We start from the raw sequence: 18,096 nt of genomic DNA, 5'->3' as shown, positions 1-18,096 counted from the left end.
TGATGATTCTTAAGACTTAAATTTAACTAGGGAAGAGTGATTTGTTTTGAATTTTTTCCAATAATGTATTGGAGATTATGGTAATTGAGAAACCTAAAATTGATGTCGTTTCTTACTCTAAGTTTTATGTTCTCTTTAATTAAAAATCTCTTTTTCAAATAATGATTATTAAAACTAGATATTTCAAACAAGATATGAAATATTTTAGGCTTAGACAAAATTTTATTTTGGTTCTATAAAAAGTTAATTAGTTATGTACTCACAAGAAAGAGATCGACCCATTGTTTCCTCATATGCCATGAATTATGCAAATAATATTGTATAATTTATGGAATATTAATTCACTGTACCATTAGTATGTGTGGCTGAAGCTCGAATTTACCAAAATATGCGCTGTTCGGCTACTTGAATGACAAAAATGTAAATATTTAAATCCAAAAAGTATTTTATCTCTTAATAGATTTCAACGGAAAAAAAACAATGATTCTTAAGATTTTAATTTAGCCAGAGGACCAGAGGAGAGTGATTTTTTTTGGATTTTTTTAATTATTGCATTAGAGATCATGGAAATTGAGACTCGTAAAATCGATGTCGTTTCTTAATCTAAGTTTTATGTTCTCGCTAACTATCGATTTTTCAAATAATGGATAAAATGATTTAAGCTATGAAATATTTTGGATTTAATCTAAATTGTTATAGTTCTATACAAATACTCACAAAAAAGACATCAATCCATTTGTATACTCTTAACTATACCATAACTATGACATACCAACTATACATTAACTATACCATTAATATAAATGATTGATGCTCAAATTTCAATTCAATTCAATTGTTCGATTACGTGAATTATTAGAACGTAAATATTAGAATGTAAATCCAAAAAATATTCTATATTTTAATAGTTTTTATAACATTTTGTAAAAAAAACAAAACAAATTTTGTTTAAAAAATATAATCACAAAATTTGTGCTATTTTTTACATTGTTAGTATTTTACTATTTTTTAAGTATTTATTTTTGATGGATGGAATATCGAAACTCTAAGTTTATCTATAAAATGTCTCATTTTTGTTTCGTTTAATTACTTAATGGGTAAATCATTTACGTCATTTTAAAACTGAAATTATTTATTTATTTTTTGAAAATTGCTTATTTTCTCTCTTTATAATTGAAGCTAAAACTCAAAATTTCCTAGTTAGTTGTAGGAAAATAAAACTCTGTTGAAAATATTATTTAGATTTCCTGTTCCTAGAAAAGGCTCTTTTACACACATAGAACAAAACTTTAGTTTTAGAAATTATAAAAAAAAAATTGAGAGTGTGAAATAAAATGCCTGAACTTTTTATTTATAAAATGTTCTTTTACTTAAAAAAGATTTTACGAAAAAGAATGTTTGTTTTTTTACTCGTAGAGTTGATTTCATGAGTTTATAATGATCGGCACCAAATTAGAATCATATCTATATAAACAGTATAAATTAACAATATTCGAGAATCATAGGATGAAATAAGTTGCTTTAAACATTTAAATGTTTATTTTACTCACAATTTCTATATTGAAATTTTAATTGTAAATATAAAGTATAAAACGGTTAATATAATGTATGAATCTTGTCATGCAATCAAAGCACAGAATCATTTAATTTTTTTTTTAAAAAAAGAAAATTAATGCTTTTTTTAATGCATCTTTAAATCAAAATATATTTTTATTTATGAAAACAAAACACTATGCGGAGAGTTATAGGAAAAACTATATTATCCTTCACTTCCAAGAAAATAAGGCTCTTTTCTACAATATTTCCTTTTTTAGAAAATACTTCAAAAAGTAAATAAATGTATAAATATAAAATTTTAATAAAATCTAGTGTCCTATTTATAAAGAAAAGCACGCTTCTTACCTGATTTCATAATTAACGAAAACAATTTACTCAAAACCTTAGTAAAATGTTGAAGAAAATTTAAAAATCATTGAATTGCGTGTAGCCTTAATGTTCAATAATAAAGAGTTTTGTAGACTTTCTATTTTAAATATGTCATACAGCCAAGACTTAATTAAAAAACATATTTCTTTTCTTAAAACCATTCAGAACTGTAAATTAACTTTACAGCTCTTTTTACGTCTTTATTTCCAATTACCCGATAGAGAATAAACTACAAATAACTTCTTTTAACTATTTTTTCTCTTAAATCCCTGAGGGTAAATAATAATAGTTAAGTTTCTATTTCCCTTTTAATGACTTTATTTTTCTTTTTGTATTATTTATGTTAGGATTTTAATTTAAAAAGGTATTTACATTTAGTAAAATATTTTGTAAAGTTTAATTTCGTAATATTAAATGGAAATTAACATCAACATGATGGAAGTAATAAGATTACTTTAAAATTAATATTTTTAGAAATTTAATTTAATTAAAATAGCTTATTCTTAAAACTACATCATTATATCTTCTTTAATGGAATTTTCGTTTTTCAATTATACGCATTTCAAAAATCTGTTTTTTTATTGAAATGATTATTCTTCGTTATTAATAAAAGATGCAAACAATATTTCGCAATAGTAAACAGGAGGATTTATTAATAAAAAAGTAGTTTATATCTTACTAGTTTAAAAACTATCTTAGATATTTGTTCAATACACTGTTAGAAATTTCTTTTGAAATTACGGTAAAATAACCAGCAGCAATCTGTCCATTCAATTGACCATAAAATTAAGGTTAGGAATATGTCTTTACCTTAATGTCCTTAATGGGGATGAAATTGTTTACAACTGATTTAGTTAAAAATCGTGATTACAATTTTGTAACCATTTACAGTTAGCATGGCTTTAAAATAGTAAAAATGAAAGTTAAGTGTAACTTTTGCTGGAATTTATGTTAGGTTTTTTGTTAGGTGATGGAAATTGGAGTAATATTGTGATTAAGTTGCATTTTGTCAACTGAACCTTATAAAGGGGCTTAACTATTTTATCCAGTGGTTCCATCTATTGTAGGACGAAAGAAATACTGGATTTTTTGTGTTAAGCATATCCGAGGTGCCGTTACCGATGAATGTATGACAGTTTAGTATTCTAATAGTCAAGGGCCAGCAATTGCAGAGTTAAGAGCACTGGAAACTCCTCATGTGTTAAAGGAAATATTGTTTCGTCAACTTTGATGAGATTAGAGCCCCCGTTCAGTTTGTCATAAGATTGACAGATTACCTTTCTTGGGAATATACGTACTCAGCTGCAAGGAACTAAGTAGCTTCATAATGCGTTTACCACGCACTTATTGCTATTACTGATTGATTATAGACATCCGTTTATTGACTATTAGATATTCGCTGCTGGAAAAACAAAAAATAAATTCGTAATCCTTATTGCAAGGATTAGCTTCTAGCTTACGAAGAACTTGGGCTCGAATGTCATTGGCTGGGGTGAAGTTGCAGCGGATAAAATTCTGGTTGCTTAACTGTATTAGTTGAAAACAGTCAACAAACAATTCTTCTCAAAGTTAAGATTTAATACCATCTTTCTTATGATTATTTGACTTCGTAATTTTGGTCAAATATGGTAAAATAACAATTAAGTAAATTGTTACTTAATAATTTTCTTTTTTTGAGAAATGTATAACTTTGTTTGTTTTTAAACTTGTATTATAACACTTGTAAACTCTTTTTATTTCACACTAAGACAGCTTAAGCATATTTTCATTACTGATTGATGTAATGATTTTGTTGTTTTATTCTTTTTTATTGTTATTTTTAACACTAGAAGCGCCATTGGGATCACTTTGATTGTTTTTTGCCATTGTGTTATTTTTGAACATACACGTGAGTTACAAAGGTCATATTTGTTGATTTAACCGAAATTGTTCCTAAGTATACAATATCAAAATTTCATGTCTTTCTGTTGATTAGTAAAATAAATATTTATGGAAATACCTAAAACATCCATAAAGGGTCATTTTGACCCCAACCCTATAAGAAAAACGTTCTTTTAAGAAGTTGTATGTCTGTTTTGGATTTTACAGATTCGCAAACATTATGAAGATGAATTGTAGAACAGAAATTTAGGTACACTGAGTTAAAAAAAATGTCACGCGAAGCAGCTTTCGTGAAATTATATTGTATCTTGGATTCGATTAAAAAAAGCAGCTTAGTTTAGTAAGCTACTTCGCTCATTTTGAGTAATAATTTCGTTATTGCTTCTAAAAGAAAAAAAACATGTACGAACTGATTATAAGTGGTTAATTTGTTATAATCTTGGTATTGTAGGGGAACAATTATTGTCATGTAAATAATAATGACAATTTATTGTATGACGTATGAGCCATATAGCTTTGATTTCAACTGAGATATGTATAATGTGTGAAGTTTAATGTATAATATTTATATTCGCGTCGTTTATTTATTTTTGTTATAATTGCACTCTTATGAAAGAATAATATGCAATATAATATTACATTATAATGTAATATTGTAATTGCGTTAGTAAAACGAAAAACATTTTTTAAATCTCTAATAGTTCTTACATATTGTATTTTTAATAATATTCATTATTTAGAACTTCATTTATTTTGGAAACACACAAATTTTTTCTGAGAGTCAAATTGACCCGAAATGGCGGCTTTATTTAAGACCAAAATCTGGCTGTTCTTGTGTTAAAAGAATTGAATCTTTTTTTTTCTTCTATTAGTTCTAGTTTTATTTATATGATGAAGAATACAATTCGCAGTTTTTCCGTAACTATAAAGGACGTAGTTTATCAAAATGGTCTGATTTAAGGAAAATACTGCACCTTAAAACCCTACATTTTTTAACATTTCCTTTATAAAGTTTCAGAAGCAAAGAAAATACAAAGAAACCGTAGCATATTTAACAGTGTAATTTCAGATAACATGCATCGCAATGCAATAATATAATTCTTATTCATATCACTTATCCAAATAACAACCGCTATAGCATAAAATGTACGGAAATTCATATTTTTAGAAAGCATTTAGGACAGTTAAAAATAAGTTATCAATAGATGGATGGACAATGATCTTAACTTCTACTTTAACCATGACGTCAATGACTCACGACTAAAAATTTTCAGACCTTTTTAATACAAATAATGGAAGCGATTTTCTCATATCCGCATGGTTGACACAAAATTGGGTGTTTGCTGAAGCGATATGCTAAAAAAAATAAAAACTGAGAAATTGGTTTCTATTATTAGTCTTTAAATTACGATCGATGAATCTATCGAAAACGGTGACTTTGAATTGGGATTAAGCTTCTAAATATTGAGAAAAATATTTATTTTAAATACATCTGTATTTTTATATACATTTTTTAATGCTTATAAAAACTGGGTTTGGTTTTAAAACAATGAAATTAACCTGTTATTCATTTTTACATCTGTTTGTGTATTTAAAATAAAATAATTTCTCTGGTTTTCGAAATCAGATTACGTAACTTTATCAATAGTTTATAAATAATTTACCCGATACAAAGCTGAACGATCACTGATTTTTTTTCCTTCTTGTAAATTAGTTTTTTAAAAATACATATTGTGTTATTTTAAATTTATATAATGGCTTTTATTTAAAATTCGTAAAATTAAATACTTCGTATTTTAATTTGAATCTCGTATTTAAAGTTGTTCTCGCGTTATTATTAAAACACATTCTGATAATGATTAAGAAAATACCTTGGGTCCAATTATATGTGTGTAATAAAAGGGCAAGGTGTTTCATACATTTATTTATATGACCACTAATGCCTGATTATGATGGTTAACATGTTTTAAATTTTTATATGAATATTAATACTCTGCGTGTTAAAAAAAAATTCACATGATTGACAAGACCAACGCTGTTTAACTGCCTTTATAAAATGGACTAGGGCAATGATTGGAATTATAAATATAATCAAGCACTGAAAGATCTAAATTTTACAGGAAGTAAATTTGTTTTCTTTCTAGCACAATGGATGAATTGTTTTATTAAATTGTAAATCTTTGGTTTCTAAATTAATTACAAATCGACTTTAGTTTCAAATAGATAAATGTTTATGAAATTGAATGAAATTATATTTTTTAATGCAGGACAAAATGCACCAGTTCAAATATTTAAAATTTTCTCCATATGATTAATAATTTCTTTTAAAAAAAAAGTAGAAGGCATTGCTCCTTGCTCTTTTTGCTCGTCTACCCTTATAGTTGGTGTAAACTCCCGGCACTGCTGTTAAAACTCCGTAGTTGTATTTCAGCGGGCTACAGATTGATTAAACATGAACTTTGAATTTTTTCCCAACAAGTTAAATTGTAATTATTCTCTAACTAATTGTCGGATCTTAATTTATTTTTTAATCCATCGTACTCTCTATACTTTTTACTGCACAATTTCGTAATTTTAAGTTTCTAAGTTTTGTATATTTTGAGCAGCAAAAAAGAAGAGAGAGAGAAATATTTTTGGAATAGCACTTAAAATTGCAATAATTTTCGAATAAATTGGAATCTCAAAAAAAAGGAAGCTCTGTGTGTTAAGTTTATAAATATGTAAAACTAATTTCTTAAAATTGAGGGCTGGAAGTGAAAATGTTTTTTTTTCAAAACAAAACCGATTGCTTTCTTTCCCTGGAATCTATAAAGAAAATCTCTTTTAAAAAGTATGGGAATCGAAAAGAACTGGAAAAAATTTATAACAAATGATATAGATTTTTCCTCGATATAAATATAAATAATACTATTATGCTATACATTATTAATTGTACTTATTTTTATGTTATGCATTAATAATCATGCTTGTTATTATGTTATGCATTATTAATTATGCTTATTATTATGTGATGCATTATTAATTATGCTTATTATTATGTTATGCATTATTAATAATGGAATTTATTTGTCTAAATTTTTCATATTTAATTTGACATTATTATTATATATGTTACTCTATTTTTATATAACTCTTATTTCCGCTTTAATATAAATTGAAAAATTGCATGAATTGTTTGGTTTTAATGATGAAAATAAACTGAAAATGAGCTTACGCACATTTTTTCGAAAACTTTTTCAGATATTGAAAATATCGTTGTTGAAATCTGCACTTTAAGCCGTAAAAGAACAATTCTTACAAATGTTTCATTCTATCTTTTTACTTTTATGCCCAGCATAAATACGTAAATTGAAACTGAGTTCTATTTGTGATACTAAGTGAAATCTTTTTCTTTGTAAGCTCTTTGTTTTAAATGCCTTTCATAGCTTTTGTCGGATTTGCTTACATCAATTTTTTGTTGACATTCTTTCTTTTTTGAAAACTTTCCTCTCTTTACATCTGTTATTGGATACATTCTAAGATCCATCCAATTTTCGCAGTGCTTTTTTTTCCCTCACTCCATTTATTTTTACAAGATTTCAAACTGAATCGCTTTCAGAAGTTTATGTTTTCTCAGTTTAGATTTACGAACTAGGAAAATTTAAGTATATTTTTTCCTCTATGGAAATAACTTTTATTTCTTACATTTCAATTTTACCCTTCATCAAATTTTGATTTTTTATTACATTATTTTTCCTTTACTTTGAAGGAATAAATTTTATCTTTTACATTTTATAACTCTTCAAAGCCGTTGCCAACTTAATTCGTTTTGTGAACTATTGTAAACGTGTATTCATTTTGTTTTTAATAAACGTCCGTTTTTAATAGCTTTAAAGATGTTTTTCTATTTTCACTAAATACGATATATTTATTTCCATTATTCAGTTTTAATTTCAATATTTCAGTTTCAAATTTAACTTATAGATTTGAGTTATTACAATTAAACTGTTTATACAAAACGGTATATGTAATACTGTATAATAAAATATTCATTGTTTTTAGGCATGGAAGCTTGTTATGAATTATGAAAACTTATCATAAAATAAATATATAGTGATATTTTAACTAAAGTTTGTAATATATTTTCTTTCCAATTTCAAGTAGTTTTCTTATTAGTACGTATAAATTATATAACGTCAAGTTGGCTTTAAAAAAAAAACAAAAGCCTGGAATTTTGTCTTCTTAGAGTCATGAAAATAGAAAGTCCTGTGGCAAGTTAGTTAAAAGCCATAAGACTTCAAATAAATGTATTAAATATCAATTTATTGCTTTTTTTTAAAAAAAAAACTTCTTTCACTTCGAAAACATACGAATTGTGAATAACAGTCAACATCTTTCAAGCACTCAAAAATACGTGCCCACTTACCAAACCAGCTAGATGCGAATGAAAAGAAACAAAATTAAACATAAACTTATGAAAAATAAATGAACTTCATTTGATAAATAAAACATAGGCTTTTATTCTTATAAACATCTCCCAAGTCTTGAAAAAATTTTTTTGAGCGCTTGAAACATGAAGTCTATTATTTCCGAATTGCATGTTTTTGATGGGATGTAAGTTTTTTAACAAGTAATATCTTTCCACCTCAGCTTCTAGAGATTATTTGCTTAAATATTATTTTAGTTTAATTTTATTGTTTTAATGTACAAATAAAAGTAAAATTTCTTTCCTTTCTATTTTCAGTTACGGAAAAAGAAGTTCGGCAGTGGTGAGTAGTTTTTCAGTTTTTTTTCCAACTTTAATTAAGGACAACTCTCATTTCGGAATGTATTTTACATTCATACTCTGAGTCAAGTGAATGAGCGCTCAGGGAACCTGAGTGCGAAATCAACGGTTGCGGGTTCGAATGCCACTCTCTTTCCCTCTGTGTTTACACCTTTAGTTGTATGGATGTAACCCACCTTACGAACGGGTATATGTAGCAGTGTGGCATGTATAATGTTGTTCACCTGTGTGATTCAGGCTCATAGATGCCCGAAGGGTAACGTTAAGGGATCAAGATTTTGCCGTTGGAATAAAGCAAAAATAAAAACCCATAGAGTTTCTCTAAGTAATTGCATATAAAACTTTTATTATTACTTCTTTATGGCTTTCGATAATTTATCAGTGAAATATACTAAGTCAGTAATTGAAGTAAGTGTTTAATGTTTGACATGCAGCTATCAGTTAAGATTTGGGATACAATCTATTGCAAGTAAGGTAAAAAATTACATTATTTCTGACTATTATCAAAACTTTAAGCAGAAATGTTTGCATTTAGTTGAAAGAATTATAATTATTATTTGAACATTGAACTTTCTTTAATTTATTTATTTATTTTAATTGGCATTTACATTAATCTCAAATTCTGTAAACTATTATTTATGAAAATAACTTTTTTTGTTTTTAAATATACTTCTCTTGTTCCGAAACGTGCCTATATAATAACAATTATAATGTAAGAAAGACAATAAGTTTTTTTCTAATTTTATGACCTATATGTTTTTAACAACTGTAAACTGTATTTCAATCAATACATAAAAGCATAAAAGTATGACGCCCTTGATCATTTAAATGTTTTATAGGTGATGATTTTTGTGAGTCTGTCATGAATTATCATCATGAGGTATATTTTTTTTTCCTTCATCAATATTTTTTAGATTATCCGAAATGTTCGATATGACATTTATTTTATTTTATATCATCTGGTATCGAATTCGGAACATTTGTGCCCATACCTTAATGCTTTGACCACCGTGTAATAGAGTGCAAATTACCGAAATGAGTTAAGAAACTTTATATAAAACATTTAACAATTACAAATTAAAGTTGAACTTTACTAATTTCGCTGACGTTTGTTGCAATTACAGACATTGAGGTTTTTTCTCCAAGAACTGATCTGGCCGTAAAAATTAACAAACATTTCTAATAAATGTTTTGAGGTTTGTTACTATTATGGGTAATGGTTATTTTTCTTGAAGAAGAAAATTATTACTTTAAATTATCACATAACACTCCGAATTTCAAACAAAATTTCCAAGAGGGTAATCTAATTTATGTTCCACACTTATAATTACTGATAGTAACTTATAGCATAACTATTACTTAAGCTCTATTACAAAAATATTAGTTCTTATATTATTCGACAATGATTCATGCTATTAAGAGTTATTTGTAAAAAAAAAAATTTCCTCAAATATCTGATTCAGTTAGTATCATTTAATATTTATGTTTTATTCTAATTTAATCTTCCTTTTTAAGCAAACTCAATTTTTAGATTTCAAAACCATATCATCAATATATTAACTAGGTTGTTCATATTTGGCTCAAAAGGAAATTTCAAATATGTCTCATAAATCAATCACAGACGGAAACAGATTTCAAGATTTGTTTAATATTTTTAAAGAAAGGCAGACTGATGAAACCTTTATGGTAATTTTTAAATTCAATTAAATTATCTCTGAGCTTCAGGAACTGTAAAGAAACTTTCTTTTTCTACCAACATTATTAAAAGGGGAGATTATGTTTACATAAATATATAATTGAAGCTTATTATTAAATTTGAATTAAAATGATATTTTGGGAAAGTGATTTTTCTACCTTGTTGAATATCATGGCTTTATAGCTATCCACCGACCTTATAATGAATCTAATGTAATTTTTTATCTTATACATTTCGCGTAATATTTCTTTTACTTTTCTTAAATTTAAATTTTAAATAGACATAGTTAAAAATCTTTTGTAGTCTCTTATTACTGTCTAGCAAAATAGTATCAAAATTACTTGTACTTAAATTTTTTGAAGGATATTGTTTGCGTCTTTCATGATTTTTATCATAAAAAAGGAATATTTTACAAAATGTATTATAGATTTATAAAAACAAGAAAAATTGAAATTATTGCAATCGTTATGATTTAAACTGATGATATTATACTAAGACCAACTTCAAAATAATTTAATTAAAAATAATAATACAAAAATCAGAGAAAAAAAAAAGAGTAAAATTATTACTGAAATCTAGGCAAAAATTGATAAAAAAAAATATCTGTGTTTATCTATGTTACAGGACTTTATAGACCGCGTCACATTAGGATATTAAATACTGTACATATATTTTAAATATAATATCATAAATTGATTGTGTGAATAGAATGATATCTGAATGCATTCAAAAGTGATCCATACAGGGTTCGATTACTTAACGTTTGAGTTTCGTCACTTTCTTATGTACTTGTTTGATCGAGAAATAAACACAGATGTAATAAATCACATGTTTTTCTTCTTTATCATGATGAGTCTTCGTATCCAGATACCAGTATATCAAATACAGACATTATCTGAAGCGATGAATACATAGGATGAGTACTGGAGGAGATAGACATATTTTTCAGACATTAAAACCAACTTTTGCTAAAATATAACAAAATAAAACAGTATAAAAATATAACAATATATGTATATATATATATGTATATATATATATATATATATATATATATATATATATATATATATATATATATATATATATATATATATATATATATATATATATATATATATATATATATATATATATATATATATATATATATATATATATTATTTGAATCATTTATTCAAGAATTTTCTCGAAATACCTTATTTCTGTTGTCGGACCAAGGACAGTAATTTTCCACATTTGGTGATGTGATGTGCGTCACAGTAATATAAAAACTTCTTTGGTTTAGACTAGCAGTGTTCACTTAATTCCAGTTTAATATTTATCATCTCCTCCTAAGCTGTTCTTCTAAAAGTATCATGTCATAAACAGCTGTCTAATTCCTGGTTGTAAGCGATTTACAGACATGTAAAAATATATTTTGATTCCTTCCTGATCTTAATCCTTCAGACATCTAATTGAACTTTTTGTACGTCATCATAAGTCTATAAATGGAAAGGATTTTAAAGTGATGGATTAAAATCAATGGATACCTTCTTTACGATTCCGCGTTGCCCTATAATTGTTTTTATGATTTTTTTCTACAGTAACTCTCTTGATTTTTCTTTCGAATATTTCAAGTTGGTATACTTTCATAAGTAATTTTCCCTTTTCTTTACCACTCTGTTGCTAATTAATATATCAAATGGAAATTGAGGGAGATAGCCCATCCTTCTCACAGGCCTGCATGACCCAGAGTGAATTAGTTGAAGTTTTGAGAAAAACTTGATTATTTGAACATTTTTTTATGATTCGTTTATAAAAATTGATGGAGGAAAAAATAATTAATTTTTAATAAATACTCAATAAGTTAATTACTTATTAAATGAGTTATCAATAATAAATTAATTCATGTTCAGCTTCTTAGTGTATAAATACAAAAATATTAAATTATTTGAAAAAACTAACAGCCTGTAGAACAGGAACTAACAATATGCATTTTATTGTAATTAGTTAATTTGTTTATAACTATTTAATTTCACCGATAATATAAATTAAGCTTTCAGAACAGAATTTCATTAAAATTATAAAGTTTTCACCATTTTAATACTGATTGTAGGCACATTGCATAATTAATTGCAATTTTTTTCACAGAAATGGTTCTGATTTAGCTGATAAATTGCGTATACAAAACGTTAAAAAAATTAAATTGCATTGTGGCACTGATTGCATATTTTCTGACATTATTTCTCGGATATAACAATTTTTTTAAAAATATTAACTTTATCAAATTGAGAAATAATATTTTCTGATTATAAGGCTATGAGATACTGTAAACGTAAAAATAGTAAAAAAAAAAAAACGAAATTAATTACGATACGAAATGAAATAAAAAATTTATAATATAATAAAAAGAAATTATAATACAATTATAATATAATAAAAAGGTCTTTGAAAAGTTTGATCAATCACCAAAGACATAAAAAAGAATCTCTGTTCTGGAAAATCACTTGTACAAATTATAGAAAAAAATATATATCATAACAATATATATCACAACAATATGAAACAACATATTAATATTAATATATTTGTAATTTTGAGGACTTTTCTCTTGGACTATAATATATTTTTAGTATAGTTGCATATCAAAGTGTGGTATGAATCTATTTCATAATATAAATCTAGTACTATGCTTAACAATTACAAAAGATAGTGAATTCATTGCAATCTGTTATATATTTTATAGCCTTTGCTGAACTATATATTCTGAACTATATCCGTTGTTGACCTAATTTTTGGTTTACGACCAAAAATGATCAACTCCCTAACCTTGCAATTTTGAACCCAATCCAGAAAACAAGGGAACTCCTGGATCGAGTATTGGGAGAAATTTGCCTTCGTGGAGAACTTTTTGATGGAGCTAATCCGCATTTGCGTTACATGGAGAGGAAGACCAGGAGAACCTCCCACGGTTAGCCTGACGGCAAGGGGACTCTAACCCCTGATCCGTATACAACTGAGGATATTTCACGTCAACACTGTGGTCGGTGCAAGCCGGGTGCGGAATTCGTATCGACTGGGATTCAAACCCGGTTCGCTTCATTGGAAGGTGAACGCTCTATCTCCATAACCATTGCGGGTCAAGAAGTATAAATACTACATAACACACTTGGAGCTTAACTGTTAACGCTTTTAAGTTCAGAGGGATTATAAGATAAAGAACTGTATTCTGTTTCTAGAGGCCATTACAGATCTATATTAGCATATTAGATATTTATTACCACAATGCTAGTATTACATATTACCGCAATTAATTACAATATCGCTGTAAATGACAATAATATTTTGACGATTTCTTTTTCAATTTTTGGCGATTTAGGATTCACGATGATTTGAGGATTTTCGGTTCATGGAAATGGAATAGAACTGGATCTAGTATTGGAAGAAATTTGTTTTCGTGAAGGACTTTTTGAGTTAGGGGGAGAGGAAAACCACGAAAAATTCACATGATTTGCCTGTCGGCAAGGGAACTTTACCCCTTGATCCTACAACTGAGGATATTTTACGTCATCACTGTGAGATCGGTGAGAGGGGGTGAGGAATTCGAATCAACCAGCCGTCGCTGTGATTCGAACCCGGTTCATTAGGAGGCGAGTTCTCTATCCCCTAAGACACCACGGCTCAATCTGTTATACATTGAAGATAGCGTTTATTTTTGGATAAATTTATCTAATTTCCAAACATATGAAACTTAACTACAATTCCGGTGAATTTATAGTTTAACCGATAACATAGATATCGGCTAAAAATAATCGTATAGGAACTGATCCTTTTGTGACGTTTTTTTCCGGACTACAATATAATTTTTAAATACGTAGTTGATTATTAAGCATCCTCAAATTGTGATAAAAAAAACTATCCTCAACTGTTTGTTTTAAAATATAAATCGAGCATTATAAACTTACTAGGAGGCTTCGCCCCCTGCTCGCTGGCGCTCACCAACCCCCGGAACTGCTTTCACAGTTAATTTCGGATTGCTTCGCAATCCAATGCTTGCTTTGCTCGCTCATTGGATACGTTCTTAACGTCTAGTTTTTGTATACTTTTTTGAATGCTGAAGTTCCGAAAACTTTTCACTGTAGAAAATTCTAAACCTGTACATTTCAATATTCATTTGAAATTGCAAACAGTTCAGATATTTTTCTTAATCACACTATTCTAAATTTCAGTTGTTGAGAAAAGTAACTGTTGTAAGTTTTGTTTTAAAGTCTTTCCCACCAGAGGGCTAAAGCCATGTGTTGTAAAACAATATGAAATAGTAGTCTGCCACTGAACGCCGGATGTAAACCATCGGCTTTGATGAAGATAATTTTGTATTTTTAATTCTCTGAATGGCGCCACCTTAATAATATGGAAATTGTAAAATAAATGTAGATATTTTTGATTGTTGATGAAGCCCATCATTTTGTGTTTTCATCAGTGTTCAGAAGCAGAACAACTATAAGTTTTTTATTTTATCACAAAAAAATGAAATGTATGAAAAACGAAGAAAAGAGTAAGAAAATGAGTATAGTCATAGAAAAAGTTAAAATTATAATATAGTATTTGTCAGTTAAAATAAAACTTTTTGCTTAAGTCATTGCTAATAATTCAAATTTCTCCGAGGCAATTCTAAAGTATAACTTAATGTAGTACTGTTAAGTTGTAACACAATAGTTTTAGTTTTGATGTCAACAATACAATTCAATTTTTCGCAAAAATGATTGTTTCTATTGTTAAGTTCAATGTCAACAATTCAAATTTTTCTGAGGAAACTCTTAACCTGTAAATATTATTTTTTTATGTACACATTTCTAAATGTCAGTATTCAACTACAAAACAACTTAAAGTCCTCAAATTTAGCATGAAGTTGTAAAATGTAATGGAAGAGGGTCATAGCAATAATGAAAGTAGAAGTAAAGTTAGTACTGTAAAATTAAAACAATATTTTTAATCAATGAGCCAAGTTCTTCAAGAAGCAGTTGTAGAAGTAGGTTGTTAATTTGAAACTTTTCATAGAATTACTTTAAGAACACAATTGTTAATTTGGGCATTTGGCGATACAACACTTTTAGAATTGAAGGATTTGTTACGTCAAGCGCTCAGGTATCATAATTTTGATCTAGTTGCTCTTCTATGTCATTTTGATTTATGTTGCTAAGTTAACTTTCAAAAAATTCTACGGCTGGCAACAGCATTTTTAATTTTTAAGTTGTTTATTTTTATTTCTTTTAGAATTCGTTATTTTTTTAGCGAAATGTTTTTTAACCTAACAGAATTCTTTGCCGACTGTTTTATCTATGAATGAAGAAAATAAAGTAAATATTTAACTGTTGTGAAAAGAATCTTATTTAGTTGTACAAAGTACTTTAGCCAAAATTTGGGAGACACGTAAGAGAATTATATATATTAGATCAGAAACACATCATTAAAAGGCAGAATGCTTTGGTGTTTTCAAAACAAAGCAAACGTTGCCACCGGCGGAAAAGAAATACAGCCAAAATTTGGGAGCCACGTAAAAGAATTATATATAATAGATTGTTAAAAAATAAAAATGTGAATTCGTTACAATAAGTTATGCATTAAAAATAGCGTTTCTTATGGACAACTTTATTCAGTATTGAAGCATATAATTCCCAACTTTGGTTCTAGTGAACTTATTATTCTAACACCCACCATCAATTTATCAGAATTTGGGTGCTGTAAGAAGAAATGGCCACAGTCCATAAATATTAGATCAGATTATCGTAAAGAAAGGGATTTTCTTAGAATCTGTTGAAATATGTGCTATCAGTATTATCTATGCGTTCAATGTATATTTTATTTTGCTACAGTTTATACTTTACAAACAAACCAAAGGAATAAAAAGATTTGGTTAAGAGTATGCATTGTAAAATGAAATATTTTAAAGTGTACCTTATATTAAAAGTCGCTCCAGCCACTTCCGGTGACCTGCCGTTTTATATAAGTAAAATCTCAAGTATTTGAATGTTGAAAATGTCAAAAAAATATATAAACTCGGGTTACTCAAGTGAGAGTGTAATTAATTTTTGTCTCTTGCGTGTACGTACGGAATCGTGGGTTTCATGACGAATTTGTAATTAAAATGCTGAGTTCAACATATGCTAACATTAAAAAAATAAATATGATAATTATCTCAATGTTGCCTATGATAGATAAAAAAAATGAATTTGAAACTTTTTCAGAACTAAACTACAAAATTTCCATAACTAATTATGCGACCAATAAATTTTATTTTCAAAAGTTTTTTCGTCTAACCAAAACGAACTTTAACTATTGTAAAATTTTTGAAAAACTATTGTAAAATTTCTCGTTTTAAAAGAATTCATAGATCTGAAACAGTAAAAATGTAGAGAAAACATAGAAGAAACTACAGAGAAATGAAAAAAGGGAAAAAGAAAAACAATAATATAAATAACAAAAATGTGGAAAAAAAGAAAAAAGCTGATAAAATTCCATAAAATAAAATATGTAATCTTTTCATCATCTCACACGATTATATTCGCAAAAAGTAGTGCTTTCTAATATTGTCTCAATTTAGTCAAAGCAAAATACATCAATACAAATGTGTGAGGTTCACTCAAAAGAATTTTACAACAAATAAGATAGAATACATTAAGCAAACATATCACGTAAAAATATAAAATAAAATGCAAAGAAAAAAACAGAATAAAACATAAAACGAAATCTATAAAGCGAGTAGCGAGTTAATATAAACTTACATGAACGGGAAATTTAAAAAACTATTTAAAATATTTTCGTAATAGGATTGCCAGACTACAAAATATGAAAACAGAAGTGCAAGTTTAGATAAAAGCGTAAATTAAGGTGTTCTGTTTTATAGTACGTTCTTACTGCAGTACTGAAGTGCGTTTGATTTGTTAGTCACCAAGAATGAGCCCAAAAATGGATGTGAGTAAGGTAATATTATGCTGGATTAATAATTTTAGAAAATTAACTTTTATTTAAGAAAAGAGTAAAATAAAATAGAAAAGAGAAAGAAACATGAATTGCCTGTTTTGCACATAATTTTTGCCATGGATTTATCCCAAATGGATTTGCACATAATAAAAATTAGACAAACAAAACAAAATTAACAAAAATGTATTTAGAAAATTTATTTACAATTATATACATTTAACTCAATGTCTTCACATGGAATTTAAGTACTTTAGTTGGGTATCCATTTTTGTATTTATTTATTATGCTATATATATATATATATATATATATATATATATATATATATATATATATATATATATATATATATATATATATATATTTAAAATACACTCTAAAAAAGTGCACACTTTTTCTAAATTTCATGCAGTTATCTAATACTTTTATTTTGATTTGAAATATGAAGATATGTTGCATTAAAATGAATTCATTTTTAAGCAAATAAATGCTTTTTGTAAGGAAAATAACTTTCAGACGTATAAGACAATAAATATTAGCAAATTTGCGAAGAAAAAAAGTTTGATGCAAAAATATTTGAAAAAAAAAGATTTATACAACTAAATTCTGACAAGAAAAGTTAAATAAATAATAATGAAAACGTAAAAGGAAAGAAATTTTTCAAGTCATTAAAATATTTCTTTTATAGTCATTATAAAGAATTCAGCTACATAATGCAATAGGTACTGTTTCAAAAGGAGATCGTCTCACTCTTTTTACTGGTGGTTTCTATGGTAACCTTTAATTTCATCCTCACTTATACCCTCGACCCTTTTTTGTATTTGACTTAGATATCCGACCTGTTAGAAAAATGAGTTTTTGCAAA

General features: G+C 26.9%; 1 protein-coding gene and 1 long non-coding RNA gene across 2 annotated transcripts in view; one reads left to right on the top strand and one right to left on the bottom strand.

Moving 5' to 3' along the window:
• Positions 1-18,096, top strand: part of LOC107438521 (frequenin-2) — a 220,174-nt gene that overhangs the window by 167,457 nt on the left and 34,621 nt on the right. Inside the window, exon 2 of the mRNA XM_016050829.4 lies at positions 8,531-8,555. Within this exon, the coding sequence (XP_015906315.1) occupies positions 8,531-8,555 (25 nt within the window). The remainder of the gene's footprint in view (positions 1-8,530; positions 8,556-18,096) is intronic.
• Positions 10,767-18,096, bottom strand: part of LOC139425715 (uncharacterized) — a 51,800-nt gene continuing 44,470 nt past the window's right edge. Inside the window, exon 3 of the long non-coding RNA XR_011636878.2 lies at positions 10,767-11,236. This is a non-coding gene — a long non-coding RNA (uncharacterized LOC139425715). The remainder of the gene's footprint in view (positions 11,237-18,096) is intronic.

The sequence above is a fragment of the Parasteatoda tepidariorum genome, chromosome 8 (genome assembly GCF_982258835.1).
Source record: "Parasteatoda tepidariorum strain Cologne lab strain chromosome 8, Ptep-v5.0, whole genome shotgun sequence".
In the NCBI taxonomy this organism is placed as follows: domain Eukaryota; kingdom Metazoa; phylum Arthropoda; class Arachnida; order Araneae; family Theridiidae; genus Parasteatoda; species Parasteatoda tepidariorum.
Note: the sequence above shows the minus strand (reverse complement) of the source record. Positions and strands in the feature narration are given on the sequence as shown.